The 23,192-nt window shown below is 44.1% G+C and overlaps 1 protein-coding gene across 7 annotated transcripts in view; it reads left to right on the top strand.

Annotated features, from left to right (window-relative positions):
- The window catches only part of RIPOR2 (RHO family interacting cell polarization regulator 2), a 244,298-nt gene that overhangs the window by 195,825 nt on the left and 25,281 nt on the right, over window positions 1-23,192 (top strand). For 3 of the 7 annotated variants that reach the window (XM_073005693.1, XM_007973534.3, XM_038005766.2), the window contains exons 9-16: window positions 1,605-1,648; window positions 3,491-3,616; window positions 4,248-4,396; window positions 6,061-6,190; window positions 10,975-11,667; window positions 15,518-15,699; window positions 18,905-19,073; window positions 22,362-22,497. In XM_073005693.1, the coding sequence (XP_072861794.1) occupies window positions 1,605-1,648; window positions 3,491-3,616; window positions 4,248-4,396; window positions 6,061-6,190; window positions 10,975-11,667; window positions 15,518-15,699; window positions 18,905-19,073; window positions 22,362-22,497 (1,629 nt within the window). Of the gene's footprint in view, window positions 1-1,604; window positions 1,649-3,490; window positions 3,617-4,247; window positions 4,397-6,060; window positions 6,191-6,523; window positions 6,674-10,974; window positions 11,668-14,042; window positions 15,432-15,517; window positions 15,700-18,904; window positions 19,074-22,361; window positions 22,498-23,192 lie in introns of those variants that run through there. The other 4 variants (XM_007973539.3, XM_007973537.3, XM_038005765.2 and 1 more) reach the window with 3 other exon arrangements.

The raw sequence follows: 23,192 nt of genomic DNA, 5'->3' as shown, positions 1-23,192 counted from the left end.
ATAAAAATACAGAAAAAAGCAAACATCTCCTGTCTCTCCACTGCTGTTTCCCTCCCTGATGCATATCAGTTTACTGTGTGTTTTCTTTTCCCTTCTCTTCTCTTCTCTTTCCTTTTTGAGACAGTCTCACTCTGTTACCGAGGCTGGAGTGCGGTAGTGTAATCACGGCTCACTATAGCCTAGACCTCCTGGGCTCAAGCGATCCTCCCACCTCAGCCTCCGAGCAGCTGGGACTGCAGACATGCACCACCACACCTGGCTAATTTTTTTTTCTTTTTAGTAGAGATGAAGTCTCACTATGTTGCCCAGGCTTGTCTTGAACTCCTGAGCTCGAGTCATCCTCCTGCCTTGGCCTCCCAAAGTGCTAGGATTATAGGAGTGAGCCAATATGCCAGCCTTGTGTCTTTTCATATAGATTACATCTTTCATTAAATAGTAGATGGCATGTACTCAATAAATAGTATTACCCCACTCTTGGATATATCATCATTACCACATATTAAGGACCTACTATGTGTAAGATGCCATCTGTTGTTGTTACAAACAATTCTATGAAGTGGACACTGTTATCCTATTTTAAAGGTGAAGAAACTTGGCTTAAGTAAATTTTCTAGAGTAGGATAGCCAGTAGACAAACAAATTAACCTCAGGTGTAACTCCATCTTACTGTCTGCAAGTCTTTGTCTGTTTCATTTCTGTGGGCTTTAACCGTATTTTGTTCTATATCATGGGGATCCATATAATCTTTAATTTCCAAATTATTACCCCAATGCCTAGCATAGACCTTTACATACAGCAGGCTCTCAGTAAATATCTACAAAAGGAAAGAAAAAGACTGAACAAACCCAGTATTCCTGAGATGGCCTCAGATGGTGACCATCTAGTCTGATAAGATTTGTTTTTGCTGCTGCACCAGAGAGAGATCTCAAATTGAGCAGATCCAGTTAGACATGACTTGCTGGATGGCACAGTAGAAGTCCCATCTTTCTTTTGGGGGTGTATCATTTGGTTGGTTGGATTGATTTTGTTTTCTTAATCACTAGCTTTGTGTAAGTAATAATCCATTTTCAGGGATTTCATAACAGCAAATTGTATCATTATACCAGATAAAAAGGATAAAGAAAACATCAGAATGAGTAAATTGGAGGGCAGCAAGGGAAATAACTGCATGGAATCTTAACTCAAATGGGAGGCACCTAAAAATTACACATTTTAGGACAGAAGGGAAAATAGGAGACCAGATTATCTTCATGGGAATATGTTGGATAAATAAATAAATCTTTCTGGCCCTAATACCCTAACCCTGGAATCTGCTTGGATCTTAAATCAGCCCAAGATGTACTGAGTTCTAGCTCCCCCTCTTGCCCAGCCTCCCCTACCTTGGAAACCACCTCTTCCATCACTTCATCCAGGAATGTCTTCTTTACCTGTGATAGAAGGAACTCCCCCAAAACAGCTGTTCCCCAGGAATGGCCCCAAAAAGTGTTATGTGAGTTTGCACAAAGTTCTGACACTTCACCTGAATTCTTTTCAACATGCCAGTATGTGTCTATAGAGAGGGGAAATAATGTTCTACACCTCACTTTCCAATTGCTTGGTTCCAGGTCTGGCTGGATTTGCACGCCTCTGTCCTGGAGATCAATATGAAGTAAGTATTGTCTTGGTCTGGGTGCTGGAATTACGGACCTGAAGGGTAGGGGCCAGTTGTCATGTCATTTTGCTTCTCAAGTTGTCTTTTTTTTTTTAATTTTTCATTTTGAAAAACATTTTAAGCCAATGAGAAAGTCTGGAAACGGGTACAGGACTTCCCATAAACCCTTCATCTAGATTCACCACTTTGTAACATTATGCCACATTTGCTCTGTCATCATCATTATTGCTGTCATTGTTACTATTATTTTGCTGAACCATTTTATTTATTTTTATTTATTTATTTTTGAGATGGAGTCTCACTCTGTTGCCCAGGCTGGAGTGCAGTGGCATGATCTCAACTCACTGCAACCTCTGCCTCCTGGGTTCAAGCGATTCTCCTGCCTCAGCCTCCAGAGTAGCTGGAACTACAGGCGCCCGCCACCACACCCGGCTAATTTTTTGTGTGTTTTTAGTAGAGATGGGGTTTTACCATGTTGGCCAGGCTGGTCTCAAACTCCTGACCTCAAGCGATCCCCCCGCCTTGGCCTCCCAAAGAGCTGGGATTACAGGTGTGAGCCACCGCGCCTGGCCCCTGAACCATTTTAGAGCAAGATGCAAACACCAGGACTCTTTATCCCTAAATTCTTCTTCTAAGAATGGAAGGACATTCTCTCACATAGGCATTACTAAGCCCTCAACACCAGTGAGTTTAAGATTGGCTCCTCAGCTAATGTCACCTGGAATTAGTCTATGTTCATATTTTGCCAGATGTTCCAATATTGTACTAGGTAAGCAGGGTTGTTTTTTTTTTTTTTTTCCTGATCCAAGAGCCAATCCAGGATCATGGCTGATCATAAGTACCATGACTGAAGAAAAATAACATCTAGATCTTTCTTTGTAAAAATGTGCTCCAAAAAGTAAAAATAGGCTTTGTTCCTTTCTCTCTTCAAAAGGAAACTTACATAACCATTTCATCTGACATCTGCTCCAAAACCCTCTGTACTCATACCTCTTAAAGCAGGGGTGAGGGTATATCTTCCCTTAAACATTAAAGCAGTCTGACCAAGGAAATATTGCACACCTTCCCCCAAGAGTACATTGGATTTCAAAGTTCTTGCCAGCTCCATCTCCCTATCCAGAATAAGGATGTCTTTATTTCTTGCTTAAGAGGGTTTTAGCTGATACTTACTCCTCTCGCTAAAGGAGCTGGGTTGTGTGAAGAATTAATCCCAGTGGCTACTCTATTGAAGCAGAACTAACAAGAGAGAGAACTGCTTGGCATGAGTGAGCAGAAGGGCACCATGCAGTGACCTTTTACTACAGAAAACCTGTACCCCCTGTGTCTCAGACAGGCAGAACTTACTGTGATTTAAAAGTCTCGGGCCAGGCATGGTGGCTGTTGCCTGTAATCCTAGCACTTTAGGAGGCCAAGGCAGGTAGATCACCTGAGGTCAGGAGTTCGAGATACCAGCCTAGCCAACATGGTGAAACCTCGTCTCTACTAAAAATACAAAAATGAGCTGGGCATGGTGGCACATGCTTGTAGTCCCAACTACTTGGGAGGCTGAGGCAGGAGAATCGCTTGAACCCTGGAGGCGGAGGTTGCAGTGAACCAAGATCATGTAATTGCACTCCAGCCTGGGCGACAGAGCGAGACTCCATCTCAAAAGAAAAGAAAAAAAGTCTCTTCCCCACTCATCCCCAGCTCCACTCACACCCAAGAGTAAGGAGGTGGAGGGAGAGTGAGGGAGAAGGGGAGGGCGGCAGTGGCGTTAGTTCTTTCTCCTTTTGATCTTGGTGTTCTGGTGGAGAAGGGGACATGGCAAGACATGAAGGCCCTTGGATGTCTCCTCTCCAGATTTTCATGAAGTATGGCCGGCAGCGGTGGAAACTGAAAGGCAAAATAGAAGTAAATGGCAAGCAGAGCTGGGATGGAGAAGAAACAGTTTTTCTGCCCCTGATAGTTGGGTTCATTTCCATCAAGGTATAGTATTGTCATTGCCTGTTGTCTTTCATGGTGCCACAGCTGGATGATCTATTGGTGGGGCCTTTACCCGTGACCCCTGCCTGTCACCCCTCCATCCCACGGACTTCTCTGCACTACAAGTCCATTACAAAGACTGTTGCTCTCACATCAGAGTGGGTAAAGTCAATCTAAGATACACTTTTGAAATATCCACCTCTGGCCAGGCGTAGTGTAGTGGCTCACACCTGTAATCCCAGCACTTTGGGAGGCTGAGGTGGGTGGATCACATGAGCCCAGGAGTTGGAGACCAGCCTGGCCAACATGGCAAAACCCCATCTCTACAAAAGTACAAAAATGAGCCAGATGTGGTACGTGTGCCTGTAGTCCCAGCTACTTGGGAGTCTGAGGTGGGAGGATCACCTGAGTACAGGAGGTCAAGGCTGCAGTGAGCCATGATCACACTACTGCACTATAGCCTGGGTGACAGAGAGAGACCCTGTCTCCAAAAAGAAAAAACAAAATCCACTTCCAATTTCAGATATGATTCTGAAAGAAATGACCAACCTAGCTCAGTAAAAAAATGACACATTATCCTACCTTTCTCCTCTGCTGTGATGTAAGGCCTTTCCCCTCCCACTCTCTCTGTTAGGTCACGGAGCTCAAAGGGCTGGCAACTCACATCCTGGTAGGTAGCGTGACCTGTGAGACCAAAGAGCTGTTTGCAGCCCGACCTCAGGTGGTGGCTGTCGACATCAATGACCTTGGCACCATCAAACTGAACCTGGAAATCACCTGGTAGTAAGTGCCTCTTCCTCTTTTATCTCTTCATATAGGAATATCTGATACGGGCTAGTGCTATTCAAAGCTGGTGCATGGACCATCTGCATCGCCAGGGAGCTTGTTAAAAAAGCAGAATCTTGGGCCCCACCCCAGAACTACTGTGGCAGAATTGCTCAGGCCCCAGAATCTGTTTAACAAACTCCCCGGGTGAGGTGCACGCGTGTTAAAGTTGGAGAAGCCTGGATCATATCACCAATCGCCTCTTCTACTTTCTATTTTAAAATATTTTTTCTGTCACCTTCCTTCCTTCTCTGCCTTTAAATATATAAGAGAATATGTCCTCTCAAGTAAACTAATTTGAAAGAAAATATCTGTCCAGTGGGAGGTACTTTGACCACAGAAAAATCCTGATTCTCACTATGATGCTTTAAATGCTTATTCCTCTTTATCGCATAACTTCATGCTGCTCTGGAAAATTATGAGTATCCTTAGTTCCTCTGCACTGTATTTACTGAAATAGAACATCCCCAAAGGGCAAGAGATATCTTTTTTTAAAGCAATGAACTTAGAAATGGTTTTCCAAAGTCACCCAGTGAGAAAGGTCATGATAAGTTATTAACACCAGTAGCGCCGGGCGCGATGGCTCACACCTGTAATCCCAGCACTTTGGGAGGCCAAGGAAGGTGGATCACCTGAGGTCAGGAGTTCGAGACGAGCCCGGCCAACATGGTGAAACCCCGTCTCTACTAAAAATACAAAAATTAGCCGGGCATTGTGGCAGGCACCTGTAATGCCGGCTACTCGGGCAGCTGACGCAAGAGAATCGCTTGAACCGGGAGGCAGAGGTTGCAGTGAGCTGAGATTGTGCCATTGCACTCCAGCCTGGACAACAAGAGGGAAACTCCATCTCAAAAAAAACCAAAAAAACAAAAAAAACCCCACTAGTAGTTCACAATGTTTAATATAATGCCCCTGGTATATTGCTGAGTTGACATGTTGAGTATTCATGCTCAGGGTCTCATTTACAATATAGAAAGCCAGGTGTGGAAGCAGCAAAGACACTCTTGCCTCGTCATCATCAGCACGCGTTACCCAGCCCTTCCCTCCCCACAATCTGCAGTCATTGACGTCTCACATGCAAGATCATTCTTCTTGCTGGATGAATCAGGTGCCATGATATTAAGTGGCATCATTGTGAACAGACTGTTATTCTCTTCCCACACAAGAGGCTCTGTGTCAACTGAAATGAATGGGATTCTATTTTAAGTGTTTTCTTTAGAACAGAACAATAATCTGTCGATGTCTTATACCATTAAGGTATCTAGCCCCACAAAGTTCAGATAATTTTTATAGACTTTTCAACATCTTATTTTGTCGAAGCAAGCATTCATAAGTTTGTGTTTCTAATGTTAGTGAGGAATGGGTGTATCTAAGTGTATAGATAAATTGTGCTTAAGAGCTGTGATAATATTCTGGGGTCCCTTGGGTGAGTCTAGACTCAGTTTTCTGCTCCACTTTTCTTTTATCCAGGTTTATTTTCTGCAAACCAGTTTAGCTAAAACCAGCCCAGTTCCCACCGGTTGAGTTTACTTTTATGTAATGAGGTACTCTCTCAGCCTGTGGTCTGTTGATGATAGGTGATTTTACCAAATGTGCATACATGGGGTCCTGTTGTTTTGCAGTCCATTTGACGTGGAGGACATGACCGCATCCTCAGGCGCTGGGAACAAGGCAGCAGCCCTTCAGAGGAGAATGTCCATGTACAGCCAGGGTACCCCGGAAACGCCCATCTTCAAAGACCACTCCTTCTTTGTAAGTTCAGTGTAATTTCCTGAGTAGAATCAATGCACCTGAGCCAGTGTTTGCACCCAGCATTTGAAATGCTTGAGAGACAGTGCTGGGAGTTCTCAGTAATTCTATCAGAGGTGGTAAGCCTCCTGTTTTTCCTCTCTCCTTGCCCACCTTACCTATTGCTGTAATGCTAACATGTAGATTTTTCTGAACATTCTCTAAGATCAGCCTTTTAAAGAAGTGGATATAAATAATAGCCGCTTGTTTTAATCAAAAATGCTCGCTAAAAAGCTAACAAAACATAGTAACCTGATTCTTCCCACTAACTCCCCCATCTTGCTTTCACTTCTGAAGAGGTGGCTGCATCCTTCCCCAGACAAGCCAAGGCGGCTGTCTGTCTTGAGTGCCTTGCAAGACACTTTCTTTGCCAAGCTGCACCGCAGCCGCTCCTTCAGTGACCTGACCTCCCTCAGGCCGAGTCCCAAGGCCGTGCTAGAGCTCTATGTGAGTGTGGCCTGCCGGGTATGGAGTGCTTGACTTCGGGGGGGGGCGGCTTGTAGCATGTGTGACTCAGCATGTCTCTTGTTTTATCTTCTCTGTCTTGCTCACTGGGTGATAGTTACAGCTGTACTGTCCTTGGGGTGGGAAACTTGGTCGTGCATGTAACTTTGATAGAGACACAGTTTGTCCTTCTCTTCTAATAATCCCTGTTTTTGTGCTGTGATTTTTCTCCATTGTGGCAAAGATATCCATGGTAACAAGATTTTAAACAAGTTTAAGCCTTTCAAAAACTGGCATTCGGCCCAGCATGGCGGCTCACACCTGTAATCCCAGCACTTTGGGAGGCTGAGGTGGGTGGATCACTTGAGCTCAGGCGTTCAAGACCAGCCTGGCCAACATAGTCAAACCCTGCCTCTACTAAAAATACAAAAAGTAGCCGGGAGTGGAGGCATGTGCCTGTAGTCCCAGCTACTTGGGAGGCTGAGGTGAGAGGATCACTTGAACCCAGGAGGCAGAGGTTGCAGTGAGCTGAGATGGTGCCCTTGCACTCCAGCCTGGGCAACAGCAAACTCCATCTCAAAAACAAAAACAAAAAAAATTGGCATTCAAGGAACTCAGAAGGATTTCAATGAGTTTTACTAGAGCTACTTCTATTTGAAAGCTTCTCCATCTTAGTTTATTATAATGTTTGTTAATTTTATAATACTTTGACAAAAAGAAATCCTTAATTCGCAGTCAGGAATACAATAAGTATTATGTAGTATATACATTATGTCATGAGAGGATACACACACACACATGCATGCACACGCACATGCATGCACACGCACATGCATGGAACATCCTGCTCTTCACAGACGTATAAAAGGAAGCTTTCAGTGTCAGCAGAGGAAAGGATTAAAAGTCTTCGAGCTAATAGTAATAATAGTTGCATCTTTTTCATTGAATTAAAAAATGCAGGTGAAGGCTGAACATGGTGGCTCACACCTATAATCCCAGCACCTTGTGAGGCCAAGGCAGGTGGATTGCTTGAGCCCAGGAGTTCAAGACCAGCCTGGGCAACAAAGTGAGACCTTGTCTCTACAAAAAATTTAAAAATTACCCTGGTGTGGTTGTACACACCTGTGGTCCCAACTACCCAGGAGACTGAAGCAGGATGATCATTAAAGCCCAGGAGGTTGAGGCTGCAGTGAGTTATTGCATGACTGCAGTCTAGTCTGGAAAGCAGAGCAAGACCTTGTCTCAAAAGGCAGGTGAAAAGGACCAGGCTAAACTCTGGTGGACTTTTATTTTTTTTATTTTTTTTATTTTTTTATTTTTTTGAGATGGAGTCTCGCTCTGTCACCCAGGCTGGAGTGCAGTGGCCGGATCTCAGCTCGCTGCAAGCTCCGCCTCCCGGGTTTACACCATTCTCCTGCCTCAGCCTCCCGAGTAGCTGGGACTACAGACGCCCGCCACCTCGCCCGGCTAGTTTTTTGTATTTTTTAGTAGAGACGGGGTTTCACCATGTTAGCAAGGATGGTCTCCATCTCCTGACCTCCTGATCCGCCCGTCTCGGCCTCCCAAAGTGCTGGGATTGCAGGCTTGAGCCACCGCGCCCGGCCCTCTGGTGGACTTTTAAAGGAAAATGGGAAGAATATATGGGGGAAATATACACGAAAACATGAACCAAAACACAAAGAGCTAACACAGCTGTACATGCAACCATTACCATAACATGTATATTCATGCTCATGTGCTACAGGTTGAGGGTTGTGGGTGAGAGTTGGTAGAGGTTTCATGTCATAATTTAAATAAGAACAAGGTTAGAAAACAACTGGATGATTTTCCTGATAAAGCCTTTTAGATAAACGCAAAGGTCCTCAGAGCGGCTGTTCCCATCTCGCTACAGCCCATCACAAGCCCATCTCACTTTTCCACTCTCTGTCCTCTGCTGGGGCCCCTTGGAGCTTCTCAGTGTCCTCGAAATGCACCACCTCTTTTCAGGAGCTCATGTCTTCGCATGTTGTTCCTTCTAGAATGCACTTCCTCTGGTGCCTGCCCCCTACCTCACCATCCTCCACATTAAGCTCTAGGACTGGCTCTTTCTCAGGCAGCAGCCACCCCCTTATTGGGGCCCTTCCCTCATGATGTCATCCCTCAGTTACAGCATGCACACCATTGTACTGTTGTGTGCTCATTGTTACTCTCGTCCCCTTGGTAGACTGCAAGTCCCCTTGGGCAGGGCATCTCAATTTATTCTCACCAAATATTTGCCACTTAAGTAGGTGGAAGTTGGGCTTGAGTCTTGGAGTCTCAAGAGAAATGGCTGGGAAGGACTTTGGAATTGGAATAAGAATCCTGACAACCCAATCTCTCCGCCATACCCAGTGTCTCCCACCTCCCTCGGTGCTGCCATGAGATGTGTGCACAGATCAGATGAGGCTCAGCGGGACCATGTGAAGGGCCCACGGGTTCTAGAAGCCTAAGGGACCCCCATGGATGAGGTCTAGGGAGAAGGCTCCAGGCATCCCTCATCCCTCCCCTAAAAGATTCCTTTTATCTTTCCTAGAGACATAAGGTCTATATGAGGTGGGGGGTGCAAATACGTGAGGGAAGAAACTGAAATACACAAGCTGGGAGGGGAGGAAGAGGAGCACCAGAGCCCAACACCCCAACAACATTGTGGACCACAGCTCAGTAATCACTCACAGAGTAAAACATCCTCAGTTTTGGAGGTAAAGAGACTGAGCTTGTAGAGGTTACTCAAGTGTCCAGTGACACATCATTTGAGTCGCCTGCAGTTAAAGTAAATCGCCTTCCAGCCATGCTACAACAATGGACAGTTTGGTGGAACGAACTGCGTGTGTCAGGATCTCATGGCCTCAGATGCAGCAGCAATGGGACCAGGGACCCAGCTGGAGGAGGACGGGGAGCCTTTATCTTCCCGTCTGTTCCTCACTGCATTTGCTGTAACATTTTTATTTGCCTTATTCCCAGCAAATTTTGAGAATTTGTCAATTTCTAGATAATTAAAACAATTATTAGCATAATACTTACCATTTATTTACTTCAAAAACTGAATCTGGAATCTGAGAAAATTAACCATTTTGGGCCGGGTGTAGTGGCTCACGCCTGTAATCCCAGCACTTTGGGAGACTGGGGCAGGTGGATCACCTGAGGTCAGGAGTTTGGGACCACCCTGACCAACATGGTGAAACCCTGTCTCCACTAAAAAAAAAAAAATACAAAAATTAGCTGGGCATGGTGGCGCATGCCTGTAGTCCTAACTACTTGGGAGGCTGAGGCAGGAGAATCACTTGAACCCAGGAGGCAGAGGTTGCAGTGAGTTGAGATCGTACCATTGCACTCCAGCCTGGGCAACAAGAGTGAAACTCTGTCTCAAAAAAATAAAAAAGAAAGAAAAATTAACCATTTTGAAGGGGTTAATCTCAATAACTAAAAAGCCCTTTCCACAGAACAGCATTTGGCATTTCGGCATTATACACAGACCACAGCACAAGGAGAGCTGACTTAGAAATGGAAATGCCTGAATAAATGAATGATCTTGGTTACCTGGATATTTCTGACCTCTGTCTTCAGAGTTCTGCTTCATGAAGCACAGGGCGTACCTGTGACACCACCCGGGTCTGCTTGACAGATGACTCGGTGTTTCTAGGCAGCCTGAGAGCCCTGGGGTGTACCTCCTGCAAGATTGATGTTCCATTTATTGGTCTTTTCCTCTTATTTCTAGAGACGCTATGAAAATGTATGGCTGGCCTTGAATTATTTATGGCATGGTTACTAAATTAATAAAACATTTTCCAGAGCTTGGGATTTGTGGGTAGAGATTTTCAAAGGAATAATTTTTGAGAATTGAAGCAGAACAAAACATCACATCTTTGGAACTAAATTGCATGGACGCTGGAAAGTTTTTTAAGATAGTTGCCTAAATAGAAAAAGGAATTGGTAATGTTATTCATAACTATGGCTGCCAAATATTATGAGCTCTTGGAATTCAGAAAACAAGCCCTCTCCCCCCATGCAACCTTTTCTTTTGAAAAATGTCAAACCTTGAGACGATTGGCATGAACTTTCACCTAGATTCAACAATAGAAACAGTTTTGGATGGTCTGTTTTCTTTTGCCAGCCACACAGACACACACACACACACACACACAGGCATCAACAAATAAAATGCTAATATTCTGAAAGTTCTGGGTATTTTCATTGTAATTGTCTTACACTCTGTCTGGAAATAAACCATGCCAAGCCAAATGCGTCATTTGTATTGAAAATAATAATGAGGTATCTTTTATCTACAGTCGAATCTACCTGATGACATCTTTGAAAATGGAAAGGCTGCCGAGGAGAAAATGCCACTATCACTCAGCTTCAGTGACCTGCCCAACGGGGACTGCGCCCTCGCCTCCCACTCAACAGGCTCCCCTTCCAACTCAACAAATCCAGAAATTACCATCACCCCTGCGGAGTTTCACCACAGCAGCCTGGCCTCCCAGAATGAGGGTTTGGATGACACCAGCTCAGCATCTTCCAGGAACTCCTTGGGAGAAAGCCAAGAGCCAAAATCACACCTGAAGGAGGAAGACCCAGAGAAGCCCAGGAAACCTGCCTCGGCCCCATCTGAGGCTTGCCGCCGACAGTCCTCAGGTGCTGAGGCTGAGCACCTGTTCCTTGAGAATGATGTTGCAGAGGCACTTCTGCAAGAGTCCGAGGAGGCCTCTGAGCTCAAGCCTGTGGAACTGGACACTTTGGAAGGAAACATCACGAAGCAGCTGGTCAAGAGGCTCACATCCACAGAGGTGCCAGTGGCCACAGACAGGGTGCTCTCTGAGGGCTCTGTCGGGGGAGAATCCGAAGGCTGCAGATCCTTTCTAGATGGAAGCTTAGAGGATGCTTTTAATGGGCTTTTCCTTGCATTAGAACCACATAAAGAGCAGTATAAAGAGTTTCAGGATCTGAACCAAGAAGTCATGCATTTGGATGATATTCTAAAAGTAAGTACCTTTTCAGAGAAATTGGATTAGGTTTGGAGAGAGGTGTCCTAAGCCAGCATTCTGTTTAAGATGAGGTATCATTTAAAAAAAAGTCCTGTCCAGGCCAGGCGCGGTGGCTCACGCCTGTAATCCCAGCACTTTGGGAGGCCAAGGAGGGCAGATCACGAGGTCAGGAGATGGAGACCATCCTGGCTAACACTGTGAAACCCCATCTTTACTAAAAATACAAAAAAATTAGCTGGGCATGGTGGTGGGTGCCTGTAGTCCCAGCTACTTGGGAGGCTGAGGCAGGAGAATGGCATGAACCCAGGAGGCGGAGCTTGCAGTGAGTGGATATCGCGCCACTGCACTCCAGCCTGGGCGACAGAGCAAGACTCTATCAAAAAAAAAATTCTTGTCCAATCACAGGATTAATAGCTCATCATCATTTTAAATGGCACTAATATGCCAGTAGTGCACATTAAGTTTTATTTTCCTGACAACAGATCAACTTATCTAAATTGATTAGGATTTAAACAAAGAGCTCTAGAGAATATTGAAATTCCCCCAGTCCCTAAGTGAATCATTCTAATCCCATATGTGAAATAGTGGCACTTTGATGATTACAGTCTCACAGGTGTTACTGGATAGGATCCCTCTCAGGGGGTCGGGAAAGCAGGAAGCCCTTTCCCTGGTTGGAGTCAGAGTTATCCAGTTCCATTGTGAGAGCCATGAGCCACTGCCTACTGGAGGAGACTGCCTGCTCTCACAATTGGTCCAAATAACCAAGTCAGAATCTCAGATTAATCATCAGCAAAATAATCATCCGTTCTACTCTAGAGCGGGGAATCCGTAGACTCTCCAGAGATACCCTCAATCCATGGGGATCAGACAGCCCAGGGTGCAGGTGGGAGGGTAAGATGAGAAGGATGATTTCCTCACAGGCGGGAGGTCCTGATAATGAGATCATTATTGCTGCATCAGAATGTATCTGTCTCCACCTGCATACAGATTATTTTTTTTAAAAACACTGTACGAGAAGACAGATTCGAATTGTCCCAAATCTCACTGCCACTTCTTGTATTCTTTGCTGCTCTGATTTATATTGTTGTATAAAAGAAAAGAGAACTCGGATCCTTTTTCTTAAAAGAGCAGTTCTTTGGGAAACCTGGTCTGTAAAAAGGCTTGAAAGTAAGGTTGCAGGGGCAAGCCAAGAACCAACCCACAGAAGGCTGTTGCATCCCTTTCTAAGATGTTTTCCTGGCTGAGCATGGTGGCTCATGCCTGTAATCCCAGCATGTTGGGAGGCCAAGGCGGGTAGATGACTTGAGCCCAGGAGTTAAGAGTCCAGTCTGGGCAACATGACAAAACCCCATCTCTACAAAAAATATAAAAATTAGCTGGGCATGGTGGCACACACCTGTAGTCCCAGCTACTCGGGAGGCTGAGGTGGAAGAATCGCTTGAGCCAAGGAAGCAGAGGTTGTAGTGAGCCGAGATCACGCCACTGCACTCCAGCCTGGGCGAAAAAGTGAGATCCTGTCTCAAAAAAAAAAGAAAAAAAGAGTATGATGATTGTTTATACATACCCAGTGGCATCTGAAACTGCATTTCCAAGGCTTTTTGACCATCTTATTCTTCTCTCCTCAGTCTTGCTGACCTAACTCTGGAGGAGATTTGTGCCTGAGGCAGATGATAATTCAGGCTCTGACTCTCCAGGTCCTCAAATGCTCATGACAGTTCAGTTGATGGCATAGCCTCCGAGAAACAGAAGGGCACTCTGAATCTACTTTCTGTAAAATATCAGTCAAAACCATCAGCTCAGGGCTTGTACATGCAGGCTGCTTATCTGGTATTCCACTAAGCACCTATCTTTTCTGCACAGTTGACCAGCTTTGCTTTGTGGGCAAAAGGTATTCATTTCAAAGAGCTAAGACACAAATTAATGCCATCTAAAGTGAATTCCTTAGAGAAATTCAGTAGTGATAGCAGCTCCCATTCCACGCATCTAGGATGCTGCTAAGTAGCTCAATCCGCAGGAAACACTAAGCATTATTAAAAACTGGTGACCAGAGACTTCTTTCCAGAGTATTATTTCAGTCTGCTGTTGTTCTAAAATTGTCCTGCTACTAAAATCCTCAGCTGCCCCTTTCTTTGTCATGACCAATATTTAAACACATCCATACTGTACAAGATCAAATTGTGCAGACACCTTGCTTAGGAAAAAAGACCCTAGAAGCAGGTGAAGTCCAGACCGACTCCCTCTCTCCCCCTGAGACTGCTGAAAACGTCACTAGTGAGTGTGTTTAGGTCTGGGGCAAATGGCTTTGTATCCAGCCAGAATTAAAGCATCAGCTGGACAAAGCTTTCTCTTTTCTCCCTCCTTCACATTCCTAGGATGCTAAACATCTTGACCATCAGAAACTAAATGGTGCTGCCTCTTGGATGGAGATCACTGAGGGTGAATGAGACAACTGTGATTTAAAAGACTGAAAGACGTTTTCCCATGTGCTTTTGTGCCATCTTGAGTGTCAGAGACAGATCCCTGCAAGGCCCTTTCTACCTTGCCCTAAGAAATCAGCACGGAGTGTCACCTAACTGGATGGAGGACATTTAGTGCTTCTTACTTGCAGAATTTGTCCCATTCGACCCACCCCAGCATCTTCTTGAATATTTGGAAATACTTCTCTCCAACTCTGTGCCCATAGCAACTGGCATTGTTTTGCTTGTAATGTTTCTGCATGTGGCCAGCATTATAGAATGCTCCAGGCCAGAGAATGGGATTGCTCCCATGATGCCAGGGCCTGGTCAGGGAAATGATGGGACTTGTTCCCTTTGAGGCAGAGCTACAGAGGAAGCAGGGCTGCTTCTTGTCATGCTCAAGGCATTCATTCTTTCCGCAAAGCTCAGAGGAAAAATTATATGCTGTGAGTAGGTGTGGTGGCTCATGCCTGTAATCCCAACACTTTGGGAGGCCAAGGATTGCTGGAACCCAAGAGTTCAAGACAAGTATGGTCAATATAGGGAGACCCTGTCTTTACAAAAAGGAAAAAAATTAGCCTGGTGTGGTGACACATGCCTGTGGTCTCAGCTACCTGGGAGGCTAAGGTGAGAGGATTGCTAAAGCCCAGGAGGTTGAGGCTGCAGTGAGCTGTGATCACACCACTGCACTCCAACCTGAGTGACAGAGCAAGACCTTGTCTCAAAAAAAAAAAAAAAAAAAAAGATGCAGGGCTTCTTACCTAGGGAACATGGGCTAGGTGAATTTGAGCCACTTCCTGTTTCTGGGATTTGTTTTGTTAGTCCTTTAGAGCAGGTGCCTTAGATAGCTAGCACCTTTTGTAGAACACTGAAGACATTGCCACTTGGAATTAGAGATTGGTCAGTATTCAGCATTGACTCACGACTTAAAATTTGTCTGCTTGTTGTATTTTATTTTGGGGTGAGCACTAGGCAGAGGGATATAGCAGTTCTGTTTCCCAAGGCTTTGTGGTTGACTTTGTTTTGTTTTGTTTTCAACTTTTTGTTACAAAAATTTCAAACAGAAGTAGAGAAAATCCTCTAATGGATCCCAGTGTGCCCATCCCTCAACCTCCCCAGTGATCAACTCATGGCCAATCTTGTTTCCTATTCTTCAACCTGCTTACTTCCCTCTGGATTCTTCTGCAACCAGTCCCAGATATTGTGCCATTTTACCCATGGTTGTACTTCTTTTTTGGATATTAAGATTTTTAAATGCATTTTTAAATGCTAACAAAAAATAAAAACTTGAAACAAAAAAAAAAAGTGTGGCATCTCCAATTGAGCATCGTGTGTCCTGTTTCTCTTTCTGGATATGTTGATGTTCTCCCTGGTGCCTTCTGCCTTTACAGTGCAAGCCAGCAGTAAGCCGCAGCAGGTCTTCCAGTTTAAGTCTTACAGTTGAAAGTGCTTTAGAAAGCTTTGATTTCCTGAACACCTCTGATTTTGACGAGGAGGAGGATGGTGATGAGGTTTGTAATGTTGGCGGAGGTGCTGACTCAGTATTTTCAGACACTGAGACTGAGAAACACAGGTAAGTCTGAAGTTAGTGTCTCCTTATATTTCTCCTATCACAGCTGATACAGTAGTTCTTTGTTACTGTCAGAGGGGACCTGGTACACATTTTCAGGAAGATAAAACTCTCCACATGAGTGACCAATTGGCTTACAATTCCTTTTTATTGTCAAGTGCAATAAAAGCATCAATATTATTCATCTCTTTGGGGTTGCTTAAGGGAAAATAAATATCTTTATATTTCTTCTTTATAAATAGGAAAATTTTGTATGAGAGTGTTTATATACACATATATGTGTACACATTTTTTTTTTTTTTTTTAAAGACAGAGTCTTGCTCTGTCACCCAGGCTGGAATGCAGTGGTGCGATCTCAGCTTACTACAACCTCCACCTCCCAGGTTCAAGCAATTCTTCTGCGTCAGCTTCCCCAGTAGCTGTGACTACAGGGGCTTGCCACTACACCCGGCTAATTTTTGTATTTTTTTAGTAGAGATGGGGTTTCACCATGTTGGCCAGGCTGGTCTTGAACTCCTGACCTCAGGTGATCCACCCGCCTTAGCCTCCCAAAGTGCTGGGATTATAGGTGTGAGCCACCACACCCAGCCCTCACATGTGTCTTATAGGGTTCAGTGTCTACAACTTGACCCCATGCAATTAATTCCAAATTAACTAGGTATATACATTTCTGGAGAACTCTTACTGGATGACAAATTTGGACCTGGTTCTCCCTGGCTTGCACTTTACTTCCGTTGCCTTTGTTTTATTGAGCTTCCCTTTCCCAACCCTTTATGCTTCCTTCAACCCAGTGAGTCTTTGCATGAGATTGAGTTCACCAAGGCATGCATCAAAGCCAAGTTTAAGTCCCATGGTGCATATTTCTCTTAGAATGTAAGAGAGGATGACCGATGACTGCCACTGGTTCTGCAGCAATCTAGGTGGAGAATGTGACCTTCTCTGGAAGCAGCGGATGAAGGTGAAACGTTGTCACCCTCTCCATCAGGTGTCCTCGTGCAGCCAAATCACATTTTGAGAACTAGAGCCTGGGGTCCAATTTTATAACTACAGAGAAAGCAAAATAAGTACAGTGGAACGTACCCACCTCCACCAATTGCTGTGAAAGAAAACACTTTCCCAAAGTGGGGGTGGATTTCCCGTTCATCTTTACCTTTGGCACAATATGACATAAACAGGTTTCAAGTTACAGCAAGCTATGACTTCAACCTTCACAAATCTCTCTGAAAGATGTTAGTTTTTGTTGTTGTTATTGTTGTTGTCCCTGAAGGGTTTCCTTTTTCAAAATAAAACCAGGAAAAAAACCATGAGAACTTGAATTTACCCCTTAAGCAAATTGGGGACATGGCAAAGAAAATTTATTAAATGAATGTAATGTTCAAATTATTCTACATTTGGCCAGGCATGGTGGCTCATGCCTATAATCCCAGCACTTTGGGAAGCCAAGGCCAGAGGATTACTTGAACTCAGTAGTTCAAGACCAGCCTGGGAAACATGGCAAAATCCCATCTCTACTAAAAATACGAAAGTTAGTTGGGTGTGGTGGTACGCACCTGCTGTCCCAGCTATGCGGGAGGCTGAGGTGGGAGGATTGCTTGAACCCAGGAAGTCAAGGTGAGCTGAGATTGTACCACAGCACTCCAGCCTGGGCAACAGAGCAAGACCTTCTCTCAAATAAATAAATAAGGCAGGGCCTGGTGGTTCACTCCTGTAATCCCAGCACTTTGGGAAGCCGAAGAGGGTGAATCACTTGAGGTCAGGAGTTTGAGACCAGCCTGATCAACATGGTGAAACCCTGTCTCTACTAAAAATACAAAAATTAACCAGGCATGGTGGTGTATGCCTGTAGTCCCAGCTACTCAGGAGGCTGAGGCAGGAGAATGGCTTGAACCTGGGAGGTGGAGGTTGCAGTGAGCTGAGATTGAGCCACTGTGCTCCAGCCTGGGTAGCAGTGCAAGACTCCGTCTCAAAAAAAATAAATGAAAATAAATTGTTCTGCCTTCATATTTTTTAGCTTGATAGAATTTGTGAAATGCTTCTTATCCAAAAATTTTTCTGCATACTTGTTACCTTAAGCTGTTGCAGGATATAGCAAAGTCAGGCATCAATCTAAACTTTTTTTCTTCTTGCTATAAGAAACATTTTAACAACAGAAATATCACAGATTTTATAAATGTTATACATCGATATTAAATATGTCTAATTTGATCAATCTCATTGTATGTCATCAGAAGTATTAGGGAAGAGTGTGTGTGTGTGTGTGTGTGTGTGTGTGTGTTTTAAATATGTAACAGCTGCTATGTGTGGACTGCCCGGACACAAACTGAGTGTTTTCCCCTTGGAGGCAAATGTGAATCAGAATAAAACATTCAAAGCCTCTAAGCTCTGGTGCTGATCTTTTTAAATTGTGGACACCAGAGAGTGTGAGGCTAGAAGCCCAAATCTGCCCTGTCCTGTCTAGCTGGGTGAACCAGGACACTCTTAACATCCCTGCTAATCATGGGAAATAAGATCACTCTTGCCACCCTCCCCAGTGCACAGGTTTATTTTAAGAATAAAATTAGATAATCAATGCAAGAGATTTTTTAAAATGTGGGTGCCTATCATGATATAACTTCATACAGTTCAACAAGGAGGTTTAAACAAAGCGTGAGAGGCAGAACTAAGCTATTCCTCTGAATATTCAAACACCCTTTTTAACTTTTGTCCGGAGTAGAACATCATGTCTCTCTTCTTGGCAGCTTTCCTTTTTCCTTTTATTCAAGTAGCGATTGATCTGAGGCCAGGAAAAAGCCTTGACAGATTATTTCTTAGTGGTATTGCCTTTGGGAAACCACAAATATAGAGGACAGTTTAGTCCCAGGAAATTTGGCAGATCACCCTGTCAACAGAGCAGGAGAGTGCAACGCATTCAAACTGAGGGCATGTTTCAAAGACTTCTGGGTGAAACAACTTCATAAGTGGTTCATTAGGCTTAAGAAGCAGAGAAAGAACTTTGAAAGCAATTTGTTTGCATTTCCTTTTAACTCTAGGCAATTTGGTGACCAGGCAGAATTAAGTAATTTTTGAAAGGTGTCTCTATTTTTCAACATAGGCAAGTGAAAGACTGTTTTCAGGGGGTTGCTGCTGGGGCCTGATGCAAACCATGTTGACTTGACCTGTGGTTTGTGCCCAGAAAAAGAATAGCTAATGTTTTGCCCACCTTCAATAGTTACAGGTCAGTTCACCCAGAAGCCAGGGGTCATCTCAGTGAAGCGCTCACTGAAGACACAGGAGTTGGGACCAGTGTGGCAGGAAGTCCTCTCCCACTGACCACAGGCAACGAGAGCCTGGACATCACCATCATCAGGCACCTCCAGTACTGCACCCAACTCGTGCAGGTAGGATCAGCGATGAATTTGTGTTTGAGATGCCAGGTGATTTACATACCAGGAAGTGTGCTTTCATTTTTTAGTGTTGCCAGGGAAATGAGAATTCAGGAATAAGAGAACAGTCTTGCTTTGGTTTGAGCCAAATCAAAAACTCTGATGGGCCTGCCCAACCCTCTACAACCTTGGGTTTGTCATCTTCGAACCTAACTCTCCAGACCTTAACAGTAGTAGGTGGAATATGGTTAGCTCTCACTTTTGTCTCATTTGCTAGTAAATGAGAATAATGTGATTAAGGGGGTGGTGAGGGGGAAAGCATTTGTATTCCACCATCTGCAATGGAGTTTGAAAACCAGTGGTACTGAATATATATTAATGTGAATGTCAAATGAATTACTTTTCACCACCTGGAGAGCTAAAAGAAAGTGTTAAAGAATCTAACCACAGTCTCCTGGATCTTGAATAAGTACTTCTTATTAGCAATGCTAAGAGATATTTCTCTAGGTCATCATCATCACCATTTAGCTCTCATTCTGGGACACCACAGAGCTGATTTTTCTTCTCATCCCAAGCTGTTTACCACTTAAGGTTTTTCAACAGTGGAGCAAATGTTCTGAAATTCTTTTGTTGCAGGAAGGGTTTCAGCTGTCTTGAACAAAGCATTTTTCCTCAAGCATCTACTGAAGAGCTTTCTCCTTGCCTGGTTGCTTTTCTTCTCCTAATATCATTCTTATCCCAGCTTGCTTGGATGTATGTGAAATAGGAAGAGAATGCAGAAGCTAATATAATGGTTCCAGACCAGGCACAGTGGCTCATGCCTATAGTCCCAGCACTTTGGGAGGCCAAAGCAGGAAGATTGTTTGAGCCCAAGAGTTTGAGACTAGCCTGGTCAACAGAGTGAAACCTCATCTCTACAAAAGATACAAAAATTAGTCAGACGTGGTGGCACATGCCTGTGGTCCCAGCTACTCAGGAGGCTGAGGAGGGAGGATTGCTTGAGCCTGGGAGGCAGAGGTTGCAGTGAGCTGTGAAGGCGCCACTGCACTCCAGCCTGGGTAACAATGGTTCTACTCCTTTCTGTGTCTCTCAGAGACCTGTCGCAATCACCTGGTAGGCATAGATGCAGAACACGGACCTGTACTACCATGCTGAATTGTCTAAAGTATTTGGACTCTAAAACAAATAGGATTTGCAAACCCAGCACTTTGGGAGGTTGAGGCCTCATTTAAATAAAAAAAAAAAAAAAAAAAAAAAAGTGTCAAGGAGATCAGCCAAGCAGGAAGCGTGCAGAAAGAGGAGGAATTGTTGTAACCCAAAAGCACAGAACCTGTTGGAAGACAAGAGTCAGGGTGAGGAGCCAGGGGTCCCTTGGGAACCCAGCAGAGGGGCAGGGTTGCCTCCTTGGTAACACACATGTAAGGAGAATATGCTTCTCCACCATAGATGAAGAGCATCAGCGAAGCCTCAGACAACTGTGTGCTGTGGGAGACTTGTTGGCAATTATAACTCCTGCCACTTGGTTAGCCAACACTTAGTTGAACTCTTCTGTTGAGTTTCAAGGTCAAAAACCACAAAGGTCTCACAAACCATGAGATTGACAACCAATCTGGTAGAATGGGCAATTTGTTTTTCTGATCAAAATAGACAGAGATTTTTATTTATGTATAACTGTTTTCTACTAACCAACCATTTGAACGAGACAGCTCTTTGTCCTTGCTGACCTTGATACTATGCCAAGCAAACCACTTGTTTCTCTTTTAGAGAAAAATAGCTGTTTTGTGAGACATAAAAGAATTCTTGTCTATGAAGGAGTGACTGTTTTCTCGCAAAGACTAATTGGCATGTTTTTAGTGTAAGCAGTCAATGAAGTGTTTCTCTCAGTAATAAGGCCATGATTATAATAATTCAACCTTTCTGTGGGGATGAGCAATGGCACAAAAACAGAAGAGGTGGATATAAAGATGTAGATTGAAGGAGTGAGGATTAGAAACTTAACTTCTCACTTGCATTGATTCATGTGTGAGCTTACTTATTTGTTAGGTATATAATCACAGAGAGATAAAGATGTGCATTTTCTAAGAATCATAATCACTACAATTATTTTCAAAATAAAGCAGTTCATTGCTATTGTATTTACTCAAAGAAAGGTGTTAGTACATAATTGCTGCACTAGACTTTTTTTTTTTTTTTGAGACAGAGTCTTACTCTGTCACCCAGGCTGGAGTGCAGTGGCACAATCTTGACTCACTGCAGCCTCCGCCTCCAGGGTTCAAGCGACTCTTCTGCCTCAGCCTCCTGAATAGCTTAGACTACAGGCCTGTACCACCACGCCTGGCTAATTTTTGTATATTTAGTAGAGGTGGGGTTTCGCCATGTTGGCCAGGATGGTCTCAATCTCCTGACCTCATGATCTGCCTGCCTCAGCCTTCCAAAGTGCTGGGTTTGAAAATCCTATTTGTTTTAGAGTCTCAATACTTTAAACAATGCAGCATAGTAGTACAGGTCTGTGTTCTGCATCTATGCCTACCACGTGATCGAGACAGGTCTCTGAGAGACACAGAAAGGAATAGAACCATTGGGCAGCAAGTGACTTATATTCTTTCCTCTCTTAGGCCTTCTCATTCTTGTGAACTGCACACAAATGAACCCACTTACAACTTATGTGACCTTGGGCGGGTTGCTTAACCTCTCTGTGCCTCAATTTTCTCATCAGTAAAATGGGGATATCAATAGGACCCGCCTCATTGGGTTGTTATGAGAAATAACATAAGCTAACACTTATACAGGACTCAGACCAGTGCCTGGCACATAGTAAGCACTCATTTGTTATCAAGAGACAGCTCTGATTGTAATTATCATTATTATTTAACCTGCCCTTAACTTTCAACTTGAACACACACACACAAAAATAAAACCATGCTGTGAAAGATTACTGCATTTGTAAGACAAATCTATTTCTGCTTACACACCAAGACACACCCTAAACTGCCCCTTACGTTTCAAAGGGGAAGATCAGATTCATAGTACATAAAAGGGAAGGCAGCTTTATAACGTTGTAGGCCTACTACTGAGAAAGTTCCAGAATTTACGCACACATGAAGAAATGCAAAGCAACAAAAACATGCCTGATTTCATCAGATGTTGAAACTGGCATGGAATGAGGATCATTATCAAGCTAGAAGAAAAACATTGCATGAGTTTATTTAGTATCATCACCACATTCAGGAAGGATGAAGCTGGGTAGAGAAAGCTCTACTGAAAACAACATAATTGAAACAGTGGTTTTGTTTGTTTTACCAGCAAATTGTTTTCTCAAGCAAAATCCCATTTGTGGCAAGAAGCCTCTTAGAGAAGCTTTCTAGGCAGATCCAAGTGATGGAGAAACTCGCCGCTGTCAGTGATGAGAACATAGGAAATATCAGTTCTGTTGTGGAAGGTAAGTATCTGCCAGTTACACCGCTATTCATGTAAATGATGACACCACTAGCCCAGTCCACTCCCTATGCATGTTCATTGCTTTGTTGGAAAAACAGAAAAGCATTCTTAGGTCACAGGATTGAGAAGGGTCTCCAAACAAATTGGACTCATTAATGTCACATTTCGGCTTTCTGAGTCAAAGCAGCAGACACACAGTTTTTTTCCAGAGGGCCTCCACCTCCAGAAGTCAGACACAGAAACAGAAACCGCACCCACTTCACAGGCAGAGTTTCAGACTTTCTGCTGGTGCGGTTCCCTTTAGGGACAGATGACTATAGGATGTTCTTGCACCTTGGAGGTGGCTAAGACAACTCCTATAGTGACTGTCAAATGGAAGATCCTGCCAGACCCTGCTCGGGAAAGGTACAAATACATGGATGCAAACGCTTCCAGGAGAGTTCTTGATTCTAAGAGTTTTAGATGAAGAAATTTTTTTTTTTTTTTTTTTTTTTTTGAGACGGAGTCTTTGCTCTGTCGCCCAGGCTGGAGTGCAGTGGCACGAAGTCGGCTCACTACAAGCTCCGCCTCCCGGGTTTACGCCATTCTCCTGCCTCAGCCTCCCGAGTAGCTGGGACTACAGGCGCCCGCCACCTCGCCCGGCTAGTTTTTTGTATTTTTTAGTAGAGACGGGGTTTCACCGGGTTAGCAGGATGG

Source organism: Chlorocebus sabaeus, chromosome 17 (genome assembly GCF_047675955.1).
Source record: "Chlorocebus sabaeus isolate Y175 chromosome 17, mChlSab1.0.hap1, whole genome shotgun sequence".
Classification (NCBI taxonomy): domain Eukaryota; kingdom Metazoa; phylum Chordata; class Mammalia; order Primates; family Cercopithecidae; genus Chlorocebus; species Chlorocebus sabaeus.
The sequence above is the reverse complement of the archived record's forward strand: the minus strand, read 5'-3'. Positions and strand labels throughout refer to the sequence as shown.